This window comes from Pipistrellus hanaki (assembly GCF_964339955.1).
Source record: "Pipistrellus hanaki genome assembly, chromosome: 19".
NCBI classification, from domain to species: Eukaryota; Metazoa; Chordata; class Mammalia; order Chiroptera; family Vespertilionidae; genus Pipistrellus; species Pipistrellus hanaki.
The window spans coordinates 3,511,239-3,533,899 of NC_140521.1; the positions used below are offsets into that span (position 1 = coordinate 3,511,239).

A 22,661-nucleotide genomic window follows, 5' to 3' on the forward strand; every position below is an offset into this window, starting at 1 on the left:
CTCTATACCCCCTACCGGGGATGTGCCCACAACCAAGGTACATGCCCTTGACCAGAATCGAACCTGGGACCTTTCAGTCCACAGGCCGACGCTCTATCCACAGAGCCAAACCAGCTAGGGCATGTCCCCAGTTTTTAAAGAGAGGACTGCTAGGATGGACCGTCACGTCCCTCCCACCCGCCCCCCATGCAGGGAAGAGCAGAGAAAGGACCATCACCTCAAGGAGATGATCCCGCGATGCCACCGAAATCCCCAATCACCCGAACTCCACGTTAACCGCAGAGGAAATGCCACGGTGCTCCCACCCGCGAGCTGAAGTTCAAGGCACTGCTTTGGCTCTGGCCCCTTGGCTCCGTGGATAGAGCATCGGCCTGCGGGCCAAAAGGGTCCTGGGTTCGATTCTGGTTAAGGGCACGCACCTCGGTTGCAGACTCTTTCCTGGCCCTGGTTGAGGGCTCTGTAGGAAGCGACCGACCCATGTGAGACACATCGATGTTTCTCTCTTCCCCTCTCCCTAAAATTACCCTCAGGTGAAGATTAACCAAAACAACAACAACAACAAAAACCCCCATAAACTAAAAAGACACTGCTTCATGCAAACTTCTCCTTTGTGGAATGTGTAGACCTTTACCCAACAGAGCGATGACAACATAGAACGTGTACTTGATAAAATTGTATTTGTTTTTTTTTTTACAGTCATTTGTACAATTTGTTACAAAACCATAGAAGACTACAACTCGTTTTAAATCACTTTTTGGTCGGCAAATATGTAAAATCTGTGTGCAATTATCATGTATTTACAGGGCCTCATGTTAGTCATTTTCAATGATTATTCCAACAATGTCACACGCTCAACATAAGACATGGCTTAAGATAAATATATTAGTAAATAAATATTCTGAGAACATATTTCCATAAATGAAATGTGCTGCTATACATATACAGAATATACACAAGTTGTTTTCTAGCTGTTTTAAAACATTTTTTTAAAAAATGGTAATGTTGGAGACAGAGCCCTTTAGACTGTTTTATTACAAAAATCTTTACAGCAAAGTCTTTACAAAATATCTTTTAAGTGCTATGGGAGAAATTAAAAAAAAACAACACACAACACACATTTTAAAATAGTGCCTTGTTAGACCCAACACAATAGAGTTTATATAAAGAATAGAAAAAGGCAGTTCTGTTTAAAAAATAACACTCTTGATTAGTCATTATTTTTTTTTTTTTAGACCTCATCTTAAAAGCATTAGTCCTGCAGGAACTTTTTTGAGTAGAAACTAGCAGCACAAAAACGAGGGTCTGAGCAGTGGGACAGCAGGTGGGGCTTGAACAAACGGCTTGGGTTCGAAGGCAGAGGGGAGGAAGAGACTGAGCTGAACCTGCGTATGGGGCTGTGTCTAGAAAGAGGTACCTTGCTGATCAGAAATCCCAACACTCCCTCCACCCGCCACCATTTGAACTGGCTCTAGCTCTCTTCCGTCTACATCCGCTGTCACTCAAGGGCTGGGCCATGGAACCACATCCAAAGACCACGCCCTGGCGGGGGTGGGGGGGTGGGGGCAGATGTGCTCAGAAATGTGATGCCCCCCCCCCCCCCCCGTTTCCACAGCCCCCTCAACTCTACACACCACAGAGCGATCACTGAAAGTGGCCCTTTATCAGTAGCGGAGTCTTACAGTGTCACGGAAGACGTTTTGATTGCAATGCTATCCTAGTTGGTTCCTCCGTTCTGGGGCCCTGCCCGTCCGACGGGCCCACACAGATTTAAAGCAGGGGCTGATGCTGAAAGCTTCAAAATTTCATTTTCCCCCGTCTCTACCGCCCCGCAGACTACCAACATCGAACGTGCTTCTTTCTATGCCAGCGATGGTTATTGTTCTCTCGGGCAAACAACTGGACGCGTCTGTTTGAATAAGCCCCCTTGGAACTACATTCTTGACTGTCTATTCATTGCTTAAGGCTCTGGAGGAGTGGTTTTTGTTTTTTCTTTCCCCCCAGCTGGGGCTTCAGCCACTCTGGGGGTACGATTTCAGAAAAGGGAAGATCATACGCACTCAGAGGCATGAAACACAAATAAGACCACAAACAACAACAACAAAATCTCCACAATGAGGAGCTGCGCTTTGCAGTTCATGTTCAAAGGCACCCCCTCACACCATCCCTCCCCCGCTCCCCCAAACCACGTAATGCACAAGCTGCTGTCCTCCGCAGCTGCTGGGCCTGGCCCGGGGAATAAAGGCGACCCGGATCACATGTCAACAGCTCGGACGCTTCTCACACCCTCGCCAACAGGTGCGCTGGGCACAGGCCTGCGCGGAGCAACCCCCGCCCCCTCCACCCGCACCCCGAGGGCCTGCACCTTAGAGGCTGGAGGACAAATCTCACCAAATGGCAAATGGGGGGGTGAGTTCCTAAATGGCAAATGGCTGGATCATTGGACGCTGGCATGGCCTTCTGTGGAAGCCTGGCTTGGATGGAGTTGAGTGCGTTTCCCCATCACAGGCTGAGGATGTTAAGAAAAGGGGATTCTGATAGGGTGAGATGCTCGTTCAGAATGTTCTGGTCTGGCCCCCGGGGCTGCCGAGCCCAGAGCCTCCTCACTGGAGAGGAGTCATCACGGTCTCCTGGCAACCAGGATGGCCCCAGCGTCCCCACCTGCCTCTTTCACCATCGGCTGGATAAGCGAGCAGCCAAGGGACCTGAAGAGTCAGTGAACACGGGGCTAACGCGATTGGCTTCTTCTAAAAATAGTTTTGTTTTGTTTTAAAGAATAAGGAACACATCGGACAAAAAGGATGACAATCAATCCCTGATCTGAAACAGCTTTCAATAGACTCTCCCCTTTATAATGGAAACAGTCTTTTCAAAAACGGGTTGGGTTTTCAAGCTCTCCCTCCCTCTTTTTTAAAAAAAAAACAACTACTAAAGGCTGGAAAAATATACAAAGACCTACCCTTTGGGTCTAAACTATCTGATAGTCTCTTTCTCTCTCTGTCTCACGGAGAATCAATAGGTCATAGTGCATTAGGCAGGAAGGATGGTAGACATTGGCAGGCGAGACGAGCAGAGGCCGGAGAACCCCGAAGCGGCACTTCCGGTGGGAAATGGGACGGGAACCCTGCCGTTCAGAGCTTAGGGGAGCCCCCACGGGGCCCTGGCCACGCGCCCCCAGGAAGGCAGCTCCATCGCCTCCTCGGTCCCCAGCCCCTTCAGACACCAAAGCCACAAACTACGCTCCTCCTGGGGTTGGTCCCCGCACGCCCCACCGATCCGTTTCTGCAGAAGCAGCAGGAAGCCCGAGGTCATGGCCGTGAACGCTGCCCTCTGCCTGGGGCGGACTCCAGGGGACGGACTGAGGACACCGGGCAGAATCATCCCTGTCGCACCCGGGGCTTCCGCAGCCCCGGCCCGGCCGGCCGCTCCCCGGGCTGCCGGCCTTCTGCCCCATTCATTCCCAGCGGCTCCCAGCGGTTCCCAGCGGCTGCCTGGGAGGGGGGGGGGCGGGAGGACTATGGGGGGGGGGGGGCGGGAGGACTATGGCTTCGGAGACCTGACGATCTGTACACACCCCATGGGATCTGCCATGAGAAAGAGGCGGCATTGCATCATTCCTCAGAGTTTGTACCCATATCGACGAGCTTTACTTCAAGTTTCTGGTTCGTTTTCTAAGGCAGGCGTAGCCCTGAGCTTTTTCAAAGGCCTGAGCTCCCTCCAGGAGACAACAGTATCTACACACGATGTGGTTCCATTAACGCAGCAGTGATTTCTTTTTTCTTTTTTTTTTTCAGCAAAAGTTGGCGGTTAGGGTTCTTTAAAATATATATATTTAAATAACTTTGTACATTTACATAAAATATCTTTAAAAAAAAAAGGAAAAAAAACAAAACAAAACAAAAGCCGAGAACTCAATCCCACACACCTCGGAACCCCAAGCACACACACTTTACAAAACAGAGTAACATGTTATCAAAAGAGGCAAAGACTCGGAGAATTTCGTCTGTTGGTTTGTTAATGGGAGGGGGCGGGGAGGGCTTGCCACAGGGGGCTCACATTTTGGGTTGAGGAGGAGGGCTCTCTTTATTACCACTTTTGTGTGTTTGTCAGAGCTAAAAAAAAAAAAAAAAAAAAAAATTATTTTTCTTTTTTTTCTGAAGAAGTCAAGAGTTTGGAGTCTCCGTACAGTTCCCACGTCCACAGAGGGCCTCCCGGGCTCAGGCGCCTGTGCTGCCGCTGTCTGCGGGCCGAGATCTCTGTCCTGGGGGAGAGAGAAGAGCGTCAGGGAGGAGCTGGCACTGCGGGCCTCGGGCACAATGCACGGGGGCCGCGGGGACTTGGGTGCCCACCCCCAGCACGCGGGAGCTCTCAGAAGCGACAGCTCACAGCCCTGGACGGACCCTGCGTACGGTAAAAGGCTTAATTAAGCAGAGCTCCTCATGCTGTGCCGAGCACAGGTGTCTCCTAGGAAGCCAGCCTCCCTCACCTGGACCTACAGAACCTTCTGGAAGCCCTTAGGCAGCATGAAAACGCAATGTTGAGAAGATGTGCATAAGGCACTGTTGCAAATACACACCCCTTAAACCCGTCAACACAAAGCGGTGTGAGGCTGTGATGACCAGGAGAGGAACCGGTGGGGGAGCGCTCAGAGGTCGCTGGGGGGAGGCGTTTAGGCTGAGATCTGGGGCAGAGGCAGCAGATCTGAAGGCTAGGAGGAGCCGGAGGGATGTTGGGGGAACAGGATGGAGGCCACGGGGGGGGGGGGGGGCGGCTACATTTTCAAAACTCTAAAGGTCACGCAAGCCACGAAAGGGCTTTCTAGTGCCAATACACAGACGTATGCTCAAAAGGACCGCTCCGCCCCTGGCCGGGCGGCTTAACTGGTTAGTTCCATTCCAATTCACCAAGGTTACACACAAGAATCAACCAACAAATGCATAAGCAAGTGGAACATCAGACTGATGGTTCTCTCTCTCAAAAAATAAAAATACGTTTATAAAAAAGAAGAAAAAAAAACCCCAAAGACCACTTTGGCTCGCAGGCGGAATAGAAGGCGAGACCGTGAGAGGAGACTGCTCTGAGGTGCTGGACTGCCCTGTTTGTTACCCAGACCGAACGCTTGGTCTTTACAGCAATCCGGTGCGGTCGGCTGAATCCAATAAGAGTTCCGGACTTGGATTTGACATGTCTTCCGCTACGTTTCATTCTTCTGGGAATTCTATTTTCTGGACAATTCTCCCGGGTTGAGAAGCCCAGGACACAAGGGTGAGAGGGGCAGGGCGGGCTCAGGGTTAGACGGTGCTGGGGTTTTGGGTGGGGAACCTGGGAGGAGGCGGTGCAGGAGAAACCTGAGAGGTTGGGGTGCTTGCGTGGCACCTAGGGGGAGGAATCATGGGGGCAAAGGGTCCGGTGGGCCTGGCACTCGGGGAAGGCTGGGTTGGGGGGTAACACCGGAAGTTATCAGGCTCAGACGGAGCCCCTTAGAAAATGACCGCGGAGAGAGGAGAGGAGAGGAGAGGACCCGACTCCGGCCGCCGGCCACCCGCTCTCACCTGCAGCCTCCGCGGCCGCGGCGCTGGGCTCCTGAGTGTCCGGGGGGCGGGCGGGGGGCGGCGGGGCCCGGGGCTGGCGGCACAGGACCCCCTCCTCTTCCCGGGCCGCTCCCCGGCTCCTGTGGGGCTGCGGGGGGCTGGGGCCCGGCGTCCCGCCCCAGGGGCTGAGGCAGTCCGAGGGCGGGCCCAGGTCACAGTCCACATCCTCTGGAATGATGGGGATGCGCTGGCTCAGGTCCCGGGCCCCCGGGGGGCAGCTGGGCGGGGGCTCCTGGGCGAGCGCGTACTGCACGCTCACCGAGCAGTCCTCGGGGTAGCAGCCGCCGCCGCGGGCCACCTGCGTCTCTTCATAGAAGCAGCAGGGCAGGCCCTCGGGTGTCGCCCCGTCTGTCCTGGGCAGGTGGTCCGGGTGGAGGCCGAACGGGCCCTGGGAGCTCCCAGGCGGCTCCACGCCTGCGGGGCCACGGCCCTCCCAGAGGGGGGCGCCCAGGAGCAAGGTGCTGCCCGCGGCCGCTCCCCCGCCGGGCTCGGGCGCGGGGGGCTGGGGCTCGCAGCAGCAGGCACACGACGGCCCCTCGCGGCTCCCCGTCCAGGTCCTCCTGGGGTCCGGGCCGGCCCCGGGGGCCTCGAGCCCCACGTCTGAGGTAGAGCTGGTGGGCCCCCTGTGCTCCAGGGAGGAGCTGCTGCTGTAGTTCATGTCCAGGCTGCAGGTGGACAGCTGGTCCCCGGAGGGCGAGGCGGGGCCGGGCCAGGGCTCCCCCCGCCCGGCGCCGTGGCCGTGGGCGGCCGCCGCGGGGGGCTCCTCGGGCGGCGGCGGGGAGCCCTCGGGGTGCACGAAGGGCCCCCGGCCCGCGCCCCCCAGGTCGCCGGCGCGGCAGGGGCTCCGGCTGCGGTAGATGAAGGGGTCGTAGTCGCTGCTGAGCGAGCTGCGGAAAGTGGAGCAGCTGCCGTACACGCCCTGGTTGCTGACCTCGGTGCAGTCCACCACCGAGTCGCTGGAGGAGCAGTGGCACTGGCCGGAGGAGCTGCTGCTGCTGTCGCTGCCCGGGCAGTCGGCCAGGTAGCCGCTGCGCACGGAGCGGTGGCCGTGGTAGCAGCTGAAGCTGGAGGCGCTGCCGCTGTCCAGGTGGGCGGCCGGCGCCATGTGCAGCACCGGGGGGAAGCGCAGGCCCCCGCCGCCGCCGCCCGGCGCGAAGGCACCCCGGGCCGGGCCCCGGGCGACCAGGCCGGGCGCGGCCGGGCCCTCCTGCTCCGGGTAGCTGAGGCCCTGGAAGTAGTAGTGCTGGTACATGGTCTCGTACTGGGAGAAGCAAGCTGCCTTGGAGAAGCTGCGGCCGCTGAACTTGGGCCGGCGGAAGGGGTGGGCCGGGGAGTAGGCTCGGTGCTCCAGGCCGCAGCGGTGCGGGGCCAGCGGGTGGTCCTGCGGGAGGGGCGGGTAGCCGCGGATGTAGGCGGGGGCCTGGGGCGGGTAGAGGCCCTGCTCGCCGCGCCGGTCCACGGTCAGCAGGGTGACGGGGTTCCCGTGCGAGTCCATGCTCGTCCTGGTGGGGTAGGCCGGGATGGCGTTGGTCCTGTGCACGCGGCCGGGGTAGTGCACCGGCAGGATCACCCGCTGCTGCCGGCTGCGCGCGAGGCTGCCCGGCTCCACGCACACGGCGCTGGGGTTCCCCTTTGGCTCTGCGGAGAGGAGGGGGAAACCGAGTCAGCAGGGCTAGAGGGAGGGACCTGCGGATCAGGGCGGAAGGCCGGAGCAGCAGCGCTGGTCACACACCTCGGTGCCCGTGTCACGACCCTGCTCTGCTCCAAGCTGCCCCCGAACCCGGCCTCGCTGGCAGAGAACGGGTGACCCGCTGCTCTGAGAGGCGGTCACCTCCCACCTGCCCGCGGCTCCGCCCAGCAAAGGCACCCAGGAGCGTGGAGAGAGAAACGGACCTGCCTGCCGAGATGACAGGCACCGTCCCTCAGGGCCAGACAGCCACCTGGGGCGCAGCCTGCGGTCCAGACCCGCCGCCCAGAACCGCAGCGACAGCAGCGGCCTCGCGACCCCGCCTCTCCCGCCGCCGTCCCTGAGGCCCCGCCTCTCCCGCCGCCATCCCTGAGGCCCCGCCTCTCCCGCCGCCGTCCCTGAGGCCCCGCCTCTCCCGCCGCCGTCCCTGAGGCCCCGCCTCTCCCGGCCGCCATCCCTGAGGCCCCGCCTCTCCCGCCGCCGTCCCTGAGGCCCCGCCTCTCCCGGCCGCCATCCCTGAGGCCCCGCCTCTCCCGGCCACCCCTCTCCCGGCCACCGTCCCTGAGGCCCCGCCTCTCCCGGCCGCCGTCCCTGAGGCCCGGGAACACTCCGCAGTACCGGGCACGGGCAAGCACCACTGCGGTCATTCCCTTTATTTTTATTTTTCAAATATATTTTATTGATTTTTTTTTAACAGACAGGAAGGAAGAGGGAGAGAGAGTTAGAAACATCGATGAGAGAGAAACACTGATGAGAGAGAATCATCGACCAGCTGCCTCCTGCACCCCCCCCACTGGGGATGTGCCCGCAACCAAGGTACATGCCCTTGATGGGAATCGAATCTGGGACCCTTCAGTCCGCAGGCCGACGCTCTATCCACTGAGCCACACCGGTTTCGGCTGTCATTCCCTTTAAAGAGATTGCGGGCCTGAGGCCTGGACAGGCCAGGACGCGGGTTCGTGTGAAAGCGGAAACTCAAAACTCTGGGCGATTTCCCGTGCCAGGCTCTAAGCGTGTGGAGGCCCGGTGACCTCACCACCCGAGGCCCCCCCCCCCCCCCCAGTCCGGGTGGCCGTGCGGTGCTGGTCTCGCTCGCTCACTGGCCTGCAGCGCGTGCCGCACTCTTGCCAGGCAGAGACGCCTCAGCAAGGCCAGAGGCGGGCGCCACTTACCGATGATGTTGTGCCGGCAGTGGGGGCAGGTGTGGTGCTGCAGCAGCCAGGGGTCCACGCACTTCCGGTGAAAGCGGTGTGTGCAGGGGATGACCCGCAGCTCCTGGGGAGGGAGGAGACACACGGCTGAAGGCGGGGGCGGGGAGGGGCCAGTGAACGGCAGGAGACGCTCTGCGGGATTCAGGTAACTCTCCTGAAGGTCTGAAACGTTCAGGATGAAAAGCTAGGAGGGAAAAGGGGCATCGTACCCCTTGTCTCTCTAAGTAAAAAAACGCCAAAGGTTTCACAGAGCTTTGTAGGGGAGATCTGCATCAAGTTAGGCCTCCGAATTTCCCGAAGAGCAATTCTAAAGTCAACGTGTGTGAATGTTCTTAAAACCAGACATTTCCTTGGCCTCCCATATATTTCTTTAAAACAAAAGAATGATTTTAGAGGGAAAGGGAGGGAGAGGGAGCGAGAGAGAAACACCGATGGGAAAAAGATGCATCGCACCTTCCGGTGCATGGGATAACGCTGCAACCGACGGAGCCACACCGGCCAGGGCTGGCCGCCCACTTGTTTCTGACCGACTTCCCTATCACCTACACTCAGCGGGATTCTCCGGAGAGCGTGTCCCTGTCCGTGGCCACCCCCTTCCAGGGGCAAACGGCAGTCAGAGACGTCAGGCCATCATCCCCTTGAGACCTAGACCTCAAAGCCCTTCTGCTCCTGCAAAGCTGTGGGAAGAGGCAGGGGACCCTGTCCCTTGAAGTCCTGCGCTCCTCTGCTGACCTCTTGACCCACCCCCGTGGGCCCGGCTCTGCCGTTACCTCTCCGTCGATGTACTTCTCCAGGCAGATGGCGCAGTCGGACGTGGAGCTGCTGCTGAGCGTGTCCAGGGCTCCGCAGCTCCCCTCCCGGCGCCCCTTGCTCTTGGAGTTGAACTTCCTGGTCTCCATCTTCTCCAGCGCCTGCACGGCCAGCCTGTTCATGGAGTTCTGCGAGGCAGAGGGCGGCCCGCGTTAGGGTCCGGCACGTGTGAACGGTGGGGAGTCACCCCCGGGCCTCGGCGCGCGATAGACCAGGATGGGGAAGTGCCGGTCTCTCTCGGGCCAGGGCAGACCTTGGGGAAGTCACTCAAGATTCAGATGGCCGCTGCCCAGACGTGCCGGCCTCCTGAGTGTCCCTGACAGCAGCCAGGCTTCTCCCCGCGGAAGGACCCCAGAGGTCTACTTCGAGGACTTGGCCAGCTCTGTGCCAGGGTTCCTGCCCTTTACCCTGAAAGAAGTTCTGGGGCAAATGAGAGTGTGCATGAGGGCTCGGCACCTGGCAAATCAGACGTGCTCGGCAAACAAACACCGGCCGCTGTTCTACCGAGAACCTGGCGATGCTCCTCTCAGCAGACCGCCTGCCGAGGCCGCCCATAGCTCCCCGAGACAGCACGCCGCTACCCACGCGAGAGCCAAGATTCCCGCTGAGCCCCTCATCGCCTTCCACCCCAAACCCTTCCCACACAGCCTGTGCCAGTGGGGGCACCGGAGCGCCTACTCTGCTTATCGAGAATCACCTGGGAAGCGAGGTAGATGCGACTTAGATTCAGCAGGCGGGGCCTGAGACCCTGCATTTCTACCGAGCTCCCTGGTGATACTGCTGCTGCTGCTGCCCAGATCGAGGCTCTGGGTTCCACATGAACATTTATTAAATTTTTTAATATATATTTTATTGATTTTTTTTTTTTACAGAGAGGAAGAGAGAGGGATAGAGTCAGAAACATCGATGAGAGAGAACTATCTATCAGCTGCCTCCTGCACACCCCCTACTGCAAGCAATGTACATGTCCTTGACCGGAATCGAACCCGGGACCCTTCAGTCTGCAGACTTACGCTCTATCCACTGAGTCAAACCAGTTTTGGCTCCACAAGAACATTTAAACGTTTCTTTGGGAAAACACCCGGGGCTGGCAACACCCCTGATGCTAGGCCTCCGCAGGACCGGGCCTTCTAGAACAGAGAAGACTCGGCGCTGTGAGCTTGGCGCCAGCTTTTCTGCCTGCGCTAGTTCCGGGCCCCTGGGAGCGGGCAGGGCGGCGGGCACTGCGGGCGCGGGCTGCTTGAGGCGTTACCTGACTGCGGCGCTGCTTCAGCTTGATCTTGACCAGGAGGATGAGGCAGACCAGGGAGACCACGACAAAGAAAGCCAGGAAAATGCCCATGTCGAAGTACTCGGTGGGTTGCTGGAACAGAACACAGACACAGTGAGTCACCGCGCTCTTCGGCCTGAGGTTCGGCGCACGGGCTGTGCTGGCTCAAGTTGGAATGAGCCTGTTAGCAGAAGCCCAGGTGTTCCCTGCAACTGGGGCGCACTCCCCTCTCCACGCCGCCCCATTTGCAGGGAACACCTGGGCTTCTGCTAACAGGCTCGCCTGGTGCTATTCAGGCCCGGCAGTACCCTCCAGGGTCGCCAGGGGGCGGCCTCCGCCAGGTCTCCTAACAGTTCATAGAGCCTCGCTCCCAGGGGAACGATGCAAAGGAGAGGCCCTTCCAGATAAACACAAATATCACATTTTGGGGACAAAGGGATGAGTGTCATGTTTTGAGGGAACAGTGATTACTAACCATGTAATTAATGGTTTACAACAACTCAGAAAATTGTACGCTGCTTCCACAAATATCAGCTTCCACTACCATGAGTCATATTTACCAAAGTGCTCTTTTTTTTTTTTTTTTTTCCTTTAAAAAAGAAGCCAGCATGTCAGCTCTTCTGCGAACTCCCTCTGGCTTTAGTTCTTACCTTTTCCTCACGTCTCACTGCCTCCTAAGACCCTGCAGTCACCTTATCTAGGACATGCCTTTAGCCACTAGGAATAGAGTTTTGCTCATTGAATGCTGCAGGTGTCCAGATATGATGGGCATGGAAAAGAGCCATCCTAAGGTGAGTATCCCAATATTTGCGAGAAGGAAATAAACCAGAGATGGGGCACCTGTTTCGGGTCCTTAGAATCTTCAGAAGTTTAGGCAGAAGATGCCAGACAAGAGCTAATGGTCAGCAGTGTCAACACCCTTAGGGGAAGCCTTAAGTATTATTCATCAGCCACCTACAAGTCATGAACTTCAGTCCCTGTTGATAGTGAACTTTCCAGAATCGGTATCGGGGGTTTTAATAATGCTACTGACCCCGCGGGAGAAGGAGGCATGGGAAGCTCAGGGCTGAGCATTCCTCCCCTCAGTCCTTCTCAGCCGGCCTCTCGGAGGGAGACGGGCCAGGAGAGAGAGAGGAATTTCCCAAGAGGGAACGCTGGGTGGGAGCGACCAGCCAGATCCTGGCACGATTCGGCTATTTCTGGTAGGGCTTTCCCAATCCCCTCTACAGGAGCATGCAGCCGGTACTCTACGGCAGCGGTCGGCAAACTCATCAGTCCACAGAGCCGCAAACCGCCTCTCCCGAGCCGCAGTTTGCCGACCGCTGCTCTGCAGGAACCGGGGGTGCAGCAGCGTTTGACCGGAAGGAAGACAGGAGTGAGAGCCCGGAGCTAACGGGGATGAGGCTCAGGCGGCAGCAGAGCCGGGGCCGCGTGGAGGCCGGGCGGGGGAGGCTCACTCGAGGGGGCCGGTGCTGGATCCTCGCGCGAGCCACTTTCTGCTTGTTGACGATGTTCATCAGCTTGATGGCGTCCGCGCCCTTCACGTACACCACTGGCCTCTTGAGCGGGTCTTCCTGGCCCTGGTTTAGCTAAGGAAGAAGAGATGCTCCGGGTTAGAAGACGTGCTTACTGTAAGAAGCAGGGGGAAGAGAGAGAGAGAGAGAGAGAGAGAGAGAGAGAGAGAGAGAGAGAGAAGAAGGCTGGAGGAAAAGAACACAAAACACCAGTTTGGAAATCACCCCACTCCTCAAGCACCACTGACTGGAGCTCCCAGATGGCAAGACTGAGGCTGAGGCTTGCTCTAGGCTGGACAGGGCAGACTGAAGGCCCAGAGGATCTTGGGAAATGCCCCCTGTGTCCCAACTCTCCTGGCTCTTCACCCCTCTCCATAGTCTTGCCTTGAGTGTAATGTCCAAGCACATACATCAGCAGACAACGCCAAGGCCCCCGAGATGAGCCAACATGACTGACAAGCCAGGCCACCCAAAGGCGGTGCTTCTCTGGGGAGGGGGTGTGCCGGCAGGGGGCAGGGGCAGGGTCCGAGGAGTTACCTGGTCGATAGCCTCGGGGTTTTCAGACACGTCGAAGATGACGGCGGTGGCTCCCCGCTGCACCGCGCGCTTGGCCTGGCAGAAGGAAACAGAGCAGGTTGGCATTCTGGGCCTCTGACCTTTCCTCTCTGTGTACACAGGGGCCATGCCACCCACCTTGAGAACAAGATGCGTTAGGCTGGGTGAAGATGAAAAAAAAAACACGGGGTACTCAATCAACCTCTGTCTCCCCGTCCAACCTAAACACGCAGCACACACTCCCGACCAGCGACCTGCCCCGTCAGCAGAAAGGTGCTGGTTTCGGGATTTTCTGCTGTGAGCACAGAGCCGCTGGCAACCGGAGCAAATGCCTCTGGTCCCTCTCTTGTGGTCCTTCTCCTCGCCAGGTCGCCCGGCGTGGCAGCTGGAGGCGCCTCGAGGGGGTCCGTTTTAATAACAGGCACCGGCCGGAGACCTCGGGAGAGGCCGTCTGGGCGAGAAGCGAGGAGAAACCGTCGTAAATGGGGATTTGGAGCCGTTGGCTGCCAAACCTGGCTGCACATCAGAAACCACTTGGGAAGTTTGTAAAGCAGATTTCCTGGCTCCAACCACACAGCTTGATTCAGCTGGGCTGGAGAGAGGCCCAGGAAGCAGCTCTGAACGTTTTCGGAGGGGTTCTGGTGACTTAACTACTTGGGAAACTATTGATCGGCGCGATGAGATTAGAATGTTTTAGGAACAAATGAGAAGTGCCGAGGTCCTTTTTTTTTTTAAAAGAATTCCTTTTCCATCCCAATGGAGCTTTTAATTTTATGTCCAGCTAAGTGGACAATGGGTAGACGCTATAGAAGAAAAAGACATAAAACATAATCTCGGCGTTTAGGAATCTGAACCTTGTTAGGGAAGTTAGACAACCTTTAACATGGCGCGGAGAGGGGCGTGGAAGGACCTCCTAGAAGATTCAGGGCACACAGAAGCATCAACCAATGAATGCATGAAGAAGTGGAACAGTAAGTCAATGTCTCTCTCCCTCTCTCCAAAATCTCCAAATTTTAATTTATTAAAATGTTGTTTGACTAGATTAAAAACAAACAAACCCTATAGATAGAAAGAATAATCACCCCATATAGTGGCAGCATAAGAAAGCAACGCGGGACCTAATGGATGAAGTAGGCCATTGCCCACTAGAGGGCAGACGTAGCCCACCTTTTCAGAACAAGTCCATTCCCTGTGCCTCGCACTAACCGGGCAGGACAGGGAAATCCTCAGGGATACCGCCAGGTCCTCTGCCGCTGCACAAGCTCGGACACTCTGGGTGCCGCGCTGCCGAAGCTGTCCTAGTTCTGCTCGGGACTCTTTCTTGCTGATCTGAGACTGTGTATTTGAACGCATCCAGTCTCCTCTGCTACTTGTGTGTCCCCCCCCCCTTGTCCCCCCCCCCTCAATATCTCTCTTTCTCTCTCTCTCACACACACACACACACACACACACACACACACACACACACACGCTGCAGTCAGGAGTGACCCTTAAGGAGCTCTTCCCGGCTCTACTAAGAGAATGAACCCACAACCCGGCATGTGCCCTTGACCGGAATCGAACCAGGGACCCTTCCGTCTGCAGGCCGATGGCCTATCCACGGAGCCAAACCGGCTAGGGCCCAGTTCCAATCTTGGACACTCAACGGGCTGTCCAGAGCAATGGGGGAAGCAGGAGAGGGCGTGATGGCCCAGACTCCTCTGCCGGAGCCAACAGCCCGAGGACCGCAGTCAGCCAGTGCTCGTGTCTCCTGCTCAGGCGGGGTCCCCGACTTGCACGCTCTCCCCCAAGATGTCGAAGCGCCTGCCCTGGAGGAACAGCGCGCGGAATACGAGGTAATCAACAGGACCTCTCATTCCTGCACTTGGCTTTCATTCCACGATCAAACGCATCAAACAGCACCTGAGGGCAGTGAGCCTTCAGAAGCCTCTCGATCGGGAGCACCGGCACCCCCGCTTTGATGCTGGCACACCTGGAGAGAGAGCCTGCCAGGCGGGGGCCACGGGAGCGTGGCGGACTCGGGGCTCTGGAGGTGCGGCCGTGACCCACGCGGGCAGGCACTCTTAAAGAGACATTTCCAACATCACCCAGGAGGGCTGGCCAGGCTCCTGGCTTCCGCTTTGAAGTAGAGCCGCTCGATATTAAGGTGCTTAAAGTCCCATTTATAGCCTAACCTCAGAAACAACCAGGCTCACGCACGGGATCCAAGCACAAATATTTAGTTTGAGAAAATGATCATTCTCACAGTTGACTTAACGTTAGAAGTCATGTTTAATGGAAGCTGCTTTTAAATTAGGCCTATTTCCTGCGTATACCAGGGCCGAGCAGGGTCCTAACGGAGAACTTGCCAGTTGGGAACGGGCTCCGGATTTTAAAAGGGGCCACAAAGAATCCTGTTTAGAAGACGACTCGTTTACTATGCTGTTCCCACAGCAAATTTAAAAACACAGGACACTGCTTGGTCACACACACACACCCCGTCCCGTTTTTTGGTGTGACTGACGACCCATATTCCTTAAACCCTTAAACCAGGGGTTCTCAAACTTTTTAAAGTGGGGGCCAGATCATGGTCCCTCAGAGAGCTGGAGGACCGGACTATATGAACTACTAATTCCTACTGTAACACCTCGGCTGCGCTCACTGCCCAAAAAACCTGGCGGGCCGGATCAGACTCCTCTGCGGGCCGCATGTGGCCCGCGGGCCGTAGTTTGAAGACCCCTGCCTTAAACTGTGGTCGGCGAACTGCGGCTCGAGAGCCACATGCGGCTCTTTGGCCCCTTCAGTGTGGCTCTTCCACAGAATACCATGCACGGCCTGGGCGAGCCTATGTTGAAGAAGTGGTGTTAGGGGAAGTTTAAGTTTAAAAATTTTGGCTCTCCAAAGACATTTCAATTGTTGCGCCGTTGGTGTGTGGCTCTGTGGACTAATGAGTTTGCCGACGGCTACCTTAAACCAACAATCTTCCTAATCTTAGATCGTTTACCGTTTTACCTAGCCCAGCTGGGTGAGACTATTTTAAAACCAATCTCCACCACAGTTGGTAGATTCTGAATTTTCCAGAAACCCGATCTTTGTAACACCCCAAATTCTCAAAATTCAAAGACAGGGTGGGCAAGATGCCCTGGTGGCTGGCGCTAGGTGAAGGTCACGGGTGAACCGGGCGATGGCGGCAGAGGGCAGTGGCCTGGCCCGTGCGCGGAAGGGAACGGAACGAAGGGCGCGAGGAGGGTGTGAGCAGCGGCAAACAGGTGGGACGGCTTGGCAAGTCCTCCCAGAGGCAGCCCGAGGCCTTGCCTTGCTGACCTCCGCATGCCCTTCCCCTCGACCCCACCCACACAGGTATTTGTGGCATCTGTCATCAGCTTTGCCGCTTTGATCGGGCGGGCAGGTCCGCACCAGCCAGCGGGCTGACCAGAAGCCCCGCAGCAGAAGGCGGAATAAAAGGCTGTCAGGGTTCTTTATTTACCTTTATTAGCAAGACCCGGGGCTAGACAATGCCCACAGCCACCGAAAGGAGGATCAAAAGTGCAAACATCTGCACATGGGAGGCTCGTCAAGTGCACAATTCCAAGCCCTGGAGGACGGGGTCCTACGTGGCTGGCACTTACTGCCACTGAAGGCTCCTACAGACAGTCAATGCGTGTTCACCCCCCTTTTGGGGTACTGCTCCCTGCGTGTGGATGTGCTTTTCCCCTAAGGAAGAGCTTCTATCCATCTGATTATTTTATTTTAATTTTTAAAATATATTTCATTGATTTTTTTTTACAGAGAGGAAGGGGGAGGGATGGAGTTAGAAACATCGATGAGAGAGAAACAATCAGCTGCCTCCAGCAAACCCATTACTGGGGATGTGCCCGCAACCAAGGTACATGCCCTTGACCAGAATCGAACCTGGGACCTTTCAGTCCGCAGGCCTACGCTCTATCCACTGAGCCAAAACCGGTTTTGGCTCAATTTGATTCTTTTTTAAAAAAATATGTTTTTATTGATTTTAGAGAGAGAAAGGAAGAGGGATAGAAATCAATGAGAGGAAAACATTGATTGGCTGTCTCCTTCTCGTCCCCACCAGGGACAGCCCACAACCCAGGCATGTGCCCTGATCGGGGATTGAACCATCACCTTCTGGTTTATGGGTCGACGCTCAACCATTGGGCAACACTGGCTGGGCTGGCCTGGGCTGGCTGATTCTTAAATTTCCAGACGTGAATGGGGCATTCTGCTGAGAATATTCCCGTTACTACCTTGCAGACGGGAAAACTTAGTCTAGAGACTAAATCAGTGTCCATTAAATTCAGGAATTCCAATCAGGAATGGATCTGGCACTCTCTCGGTCTACTGAGCCTTGGTTTTGGGTTTGGTCCCATGATATACTCCCTCCTCAGAGGCCCTGGGCACACACTCCATTTTCCACCTGTTACCCGTTTCTTTGTCGGGCACCGGATATGTCGTCCCCAGTGTCTAATCTTTATTGTAAGAAAATTTTGACAAAATACCACCTTAGTAGGAAGTGACCCAAGAGATTACTAAACATGTCCTCTGAATATACTGTCCTGTACTCTGCTTCCCCCATTAACAATTTATTCAACAATATTGATGTAGAAAAATGTTCCTACTTACCAGCTACACATATTACCCCATTATATGGTTGTGCCAGAGTTTAAGGCTTTCCTTTCGAAGGCATTAGAGGATTTCTAACTCCTTTTTTCTTTTGTACCAGATGACTTTATCTGATGGAATGGTACAAATGAAAGGAGTGGATGACGTGGTCCGAGTTATAGAAAAGGTAAAGGAAACTCCATCACGCAGTACTGCCCTGGTGACCCGTCTAACTGTCCACTATTACGAACAGCGCCGTATTTCTATTCTCACACTTACCTTCTGGCGGCATCCATCCTGAAAATAAATAGCCACAAGGGGTCTTGCTCAAGTCAAAGGGAAGAGACATCTTGAATGCCTCACCTGGAGCTAGGCTAACCTGCCCTCTGGTCTAATGGAGTCGGGAGGTAGCTAGCTCTTGCTGACCAGTCTGTGCGCCCCATGAAGCCTACCAAAGCAGGCTGCCCTGGGATTGTCTCCACTAAGCCAATTAGCATAGTAGGCGGGAACGGAGTCTAATTCTAGGTGCAGTGCCACTTATGAGTTTATGGAACAATAGTAATTAACCGGTTACTGTGAGCGCTAGGCCCTGGGGATACATTTGGCAGTGAGCAGCAGGGTGGCAGACCTCTCTGAAAAGGCCAGGGGGTCATAGGGATAGCCGGAGAGCTTCGTCCATGGGCAGATGAGTGAGAGATGACAGCCCTGGGGTCACTGAGCCCACATCTCTATAGGAGCTTTACCTCAAGTAGGATCAAAGGATGACAGATGTTCTTGGTTGAACTCCTTCGAGAAATGTTGAACGTTCTCGAATTGTTATCCTGACACAGAGCACATTGGTACCCTAGAGGCTCTTTCTATCTGGCACCCCCAATTTTGGGGGACACATGCTTTTAACAGCAATTCCTGTCAACACCCTACCCCCCATGGGAGACGTTTTTTGGGACCCAAGGCATGTGCTCCATGGTACACTAAGGATAGAGAAGAATCACGCCCCAATCCCTCCCTTGCTGTAGCTCTCAGGTAGGGAAGACAGGGATGTGACGGAGACCTACATTTTGATCTGGAAAACAGTGTATAAAGAATATATGCATCACCATTTGAACAAGATGGTTATTGTTATTAGAACACTCCACCACACAGCTCCATCTGCCAAGTAGTTAAGAGGACCAACAATGCGCTGGGGACCCTGGGAAAAATATACAAGCCAGGACCTTCTAGAAGTGTCTGCGTCACACACACCCCTGCCATCCGTCCTGCAGGGAGAGATCTGGCTCAGCAATGAGTGTGCTGAAAAGTCTCTCCCCTTCTTATTCAACCAGGAGTTCTCTTGTGGCTCTCCTCTGACGTGCTTCCAACAGTGTGACCCAAGGTGGCAGGAACCATGATTGTGGAGAATCCAAAATGGTGCCTCGGTTCCTATGACTTGGCATCGGCATTTTGCTTCCGCTTGCGTCCCCAGGACATGCATGGGCCGTGTCTTGCTCAGGCCGATATGGATGCAATGGGCCGCCCCTTCACATAACCCTGACCTTCCTCCAAGCTGGACTCCCTCCCCAGGGAACTGTCCCCCTCCCGAGGACGGAGTGGGGCAGGTCACACCGCAGCCCTCTGCCCTCACCCCTACACTCAACTGCTCACCACGTTGTGCTGACTCCATCTTCCAGATCCACCCACTGTTTGTCCGTCCCCTCTGCGGCCACCTGGCCAGCACACCACACTTTCCAGGTGACTCACAACATGCTTCCTTGGGGGTTTGCCCTAGCCCACCGTGCCTGCTCCCCGGGATGGCCATTCAGTGACAGAGGGTCCTAAGTCCCCGATCCGACGGGTACCACGCTCCTTGAATGACTCTGCCCTATTCTTAGGATAAGATGTAACTGTCCACTGCTTCTCACGAACGAGATACTCCAGCTCCCAATCTAACGAGGCCGAGTTCTCGGACCTCCTGCCTTCTTTCCACGGAGGAACGCACTACTGACCCCGCACCAACCAGCAAAGGCGAGCCTCTACCCTTTCACCCGGCGCAGGTCTCATTCCCCCTGCACCTTGTAGCGCCCGTGGCCTGACTCTGTGCCCCCCATGCGGCTCTTCTGACGTCACACTGTCATTGTTGACTTCAAAGTGCCTCTCTCACCGGAGGGCAGCCAATGGGCCAGACTTCTTTCCTGCCGAGTCCCCGGCACCCAGCAAAGGGCCCGCCGCAGGGTAAAAGGCCACGAGATGTTTGCTGATTAACCTAAAAAGGAGCAGCCTTTTGCCCCTGGGGTTAACGTCAAATGCCGTGGGCCCTGGACTCCACGCCCAGACTGTTCCTCCTGGCCACCTGGTCCCCTTAGACTAAGGTGACCAGATGTCTGCTTTTGGCGGGACAGTCCCGATTTCTAATAATTTGTCCCGCAGTGTTTTAAAAAAAAGTCCCGAGCTGAAACCGGTTTGGCTCAGCGGTAGAGCGTCGGTCTGCGGACTGAAAGGTCCCAGGTACGTTGGTTGCGGGCACATCCCCGGTGGGGGGTGTGCAAGAGGCAGCTGGTCGATGTTTCTCTCTCATCGACGTTTCTAGCTCTCTATCTCTCTCCCTTCCTCTCTGTAAAAAAATCAATAAAATATATTTAAAATAAATAAATAAATAAATTAATTAATTAATTAAAAAGTCCCGATTTTTCCGGGACTTTTTTAAAACGCTGCGGGACACGGGACAAATTGTTAAAAGTCGGGACTGTCCCGCCAAAAGCGGGACGTCTGGTCACTTTACCTTAGACTCGGGGTATCGAACTCAATCAGAGAAGGGCCCAAAATCTAAAATCCAGCCTAAATCGTGGGCCGAATGGTTTACTGAACAGTCATAAACTGACAATGTCATAAACTGACAGCGGAGTGCAGTGATGACAGCGCGGTGCGGGCCACATTGCAAGGCCTGGCGGGCTGGATTTGGCCCGCGGGCCTTGTGTTTGACACATGTGCCTTAGACTCTGACACTCAGCAAGCCCACTCTCTACCAGGTCTTCTTGGAACTCAACACCGACCGCCTGCATCTCGGATGCTCAGGATCTACTTTCTTATTAACCGAGGCAGGTCTTCTGCTAGAGGGTTTGCCGCTGGGCCTTGGCCGGGTGGCTGGTTCGCAGGCAGATGCATACTGGTGGCTGTCTCCAGTGCAGATGTCGCAGTCTCCAGGCAACTTTGGCCCCAGCCACTGAACGCTTGGCCTGGCGGTGGATCTTTATCAGGCCCCGGCCTCTGTGTGAGCGCAGCTTTGATGTCAGAGGCTTAGAAACAAGTCTGTGCACTGGCAGCGTTGGTTCTGACACTCTCCTCCGAGGGAGGAATGCAAACCCCCTTAGAACTCTCACCAAAGGGAAGCCGACAGAATGACAAAGTGACCACCCCGGGCACGGCCGCGGGAGCGAATGGCACCAGTGGCATGAGAGAGAGGCCGGAGTGTTCTCTCTCCTTCCGTTATCCCTGCGCTGAAGACCTAAGCCTGATGGCGTCCACCTGAGGGAGAGCCTGCATGCGGCCGGCCTGCCCCAGCTGGGGGAGGGTCTGGAGCAAGGCTTTCTGGGAGACAAGGGGGCAGATTCTCACCCCAAACCCAATGAGACCACCCCGAGCCTCGCACACTCGCCCAGGAGTGCAGGGCGCCAGGGCCCAGCCCTGCTCATGCTGCCACCGCGGTGGGCAGGGCCTGCTCCTGTGGTCAGGGAGGGGCAAGGGGCTGTGAACACCAGCCGGGACCAGCCGGCCGCTCCCAGAGACTGGCCACGTCCGGTGCCCATCCGCCCCTCCTGGCTGTCCTCCCCGAGCCCGAACAGTGGGGACTCACAGGGTCCCTTTATGCCCGTCTCTCCGGAGGCCGCCGAGGGGATTTCAAAGCTCCCCTCCTCACTTTTTCCTTCCCTCCACTCCCAGCGTCTCCGCTGTGCACTGACCACCCAGGCTCCGGGCTCTGATCTCTCTGCTCAGCCGCCGTTCCCTGAAGCATGAGTCACGGCCTGCCAGGAGGCTCTCTCGCCCGGGCGGGGGCTGGGGAGGCCCCTCTCACCCAGGCCCTGTTTTCCTACCTTTCATTGCAAAGGAAATGAGGTCACACCCCACAGCACACGGGGAGCCGGTGAGAAAGTCCGGGTGCCCAGGAGGGAGCCGGTGTGTGTGTGTGTGTGTGTGGGGGGGGATAGGGGGGGGAGGGGAGGGACCCTAACACACACCAACCACAGGGGAACCACCTGCCACTCCGGAGGGACTTGTAGGGAGGGGGGTGCGCTCAGCTTAAAAAAAAATAAAAAAAAAAATAACCAGGTTCTTTTCACCAAACCAAACTGGCAGGGCATTTGCTTAATTCACTTTCTGATCCACTGCCCAACGGGGATCCGCACACCAAACAGCTGCAGAAGAACCGGGGTGGGTGGGTGGGTAGGCGCGGGGGGTTGCCGGGTCGCCTGGGCCAGGCGGTTCCGCTTTGGGGGGGAGGGGGCGGGTGAAAGGGGGTGGGTGCAGGGTGTGAGGGTGGCTGGTGCAGCCCAGTCCGCTCCACCGGCTCCTCGCTCCGGGGCTTGGCTGCAGCCCGGCCTGACCTTCCAGGTTTCCCTGGCAGGAGATCAAAGCGCTGAAGCCACAAACACGGCTCAGAACTGGGAGGCCCAGGCGGCCTCCCGCTCCAGGCTCCCTCCTCCCCTTCCCCCCGCCCCACCCTCCTCCTGCAGCCCGGCTCCTCCACGCCCACCCGAGGCCCTGCCCCTCCGCTTACCCCGCCCCTAGGCCCTTCCCCACCCACGGGGCGGGCTCCCATCCGGCCTTCCCTGACCCGGCCGGGCGGGCGGCCGCACCCCTCCCTCCATCCCTCCCTCCCACCCACGGGGGAAGGCATTTCTCGCCGATAATTAAAGTCATTAAGCCTCCCGGGCTCCCCTCCCGTGGGCTGCCCGTTCTGAGCTCCGGACCGAGAGGATGCAGGCTGTCACCGTTGAGATTATGCTGATCTATTTCGGAGGCATGCGGCGGCGGGGAGCACTCAGCGGCTGAGTTAGTGGTGAGGGCTGCCTCGGTTTAAATAAGTGTTATTCAGGTTTAAATAAGTGTTCTTCTCAAACTATGCAGCAGCCCCGCTTGATGTCTCCCAATTACAGGAGCCGGCAGGAGCGGCTGCACTTCACGGCCATTGTCACGGGCTGGATGGACCCTTTTCACGGTGGGAAAGTGCTGGGTGTCAAGAGGAAATGCATTTCCCCTAGATCTTCATCTAAAACAGTGTTTCCCAACCTTCTCTCATGATGAGAATCACCTGGTGGAGTTGTTAAAACACAGATTCCTGAATCCCAACTAAGAAGTGCTAAACTAGAATTTTTGAGAACATATAGGTAAAATTGCATACCTAACTTAGTGCTCTGTATATAACATCTGTCTTAGAGCACTAGTTAAGTATACAATTTT

General features: G+C 56.3%; 1 protein-coding gene across 1 annotated transcript in view; it reads right to left on the bottom strand.

Moving 5' to 3' along the window:
• Positions 1-668: 668 nt before the first annotated feature.
• The window catches only part of ZNRF3 (zinc and ring finger 3), a 125,741-nt gene continuing 103,748 nt past the window's right edge, over positions 669-22,661 (bottom strand). The window contains exons 3-9 of the mRNA XM_084868143.1: positions 12,618-12,692; positions 12,024-12,155; positions 10,549-10,659; positions 9,257-9,424; positions 8,448-8,550; positions 5,550-7,226; positions 669-4,258 (exon numbers count right to left, since the gene is read on the bottom strand). Coding sequence (XP_084724269.1) covers positions 4,215-4,258; positions 5,550-7,226; positions 8,448-8,550; positions 9,257-9,424; positions 10,549-10,659; positions 12,024-12,155; positions 12,618-12,692 — 2,310 coding nt within the window. The 3' untranslated portion in view covers positions 669-4,214. The remainder of the gene's footprint in view (positions 4,259-5,549; positions 7,227-8,447; positions 8,551-9,256; positions 9,425-10,548; positions 10,660-12,023; positions 12,156-12,617; positions 12,693-22,661) is intronic.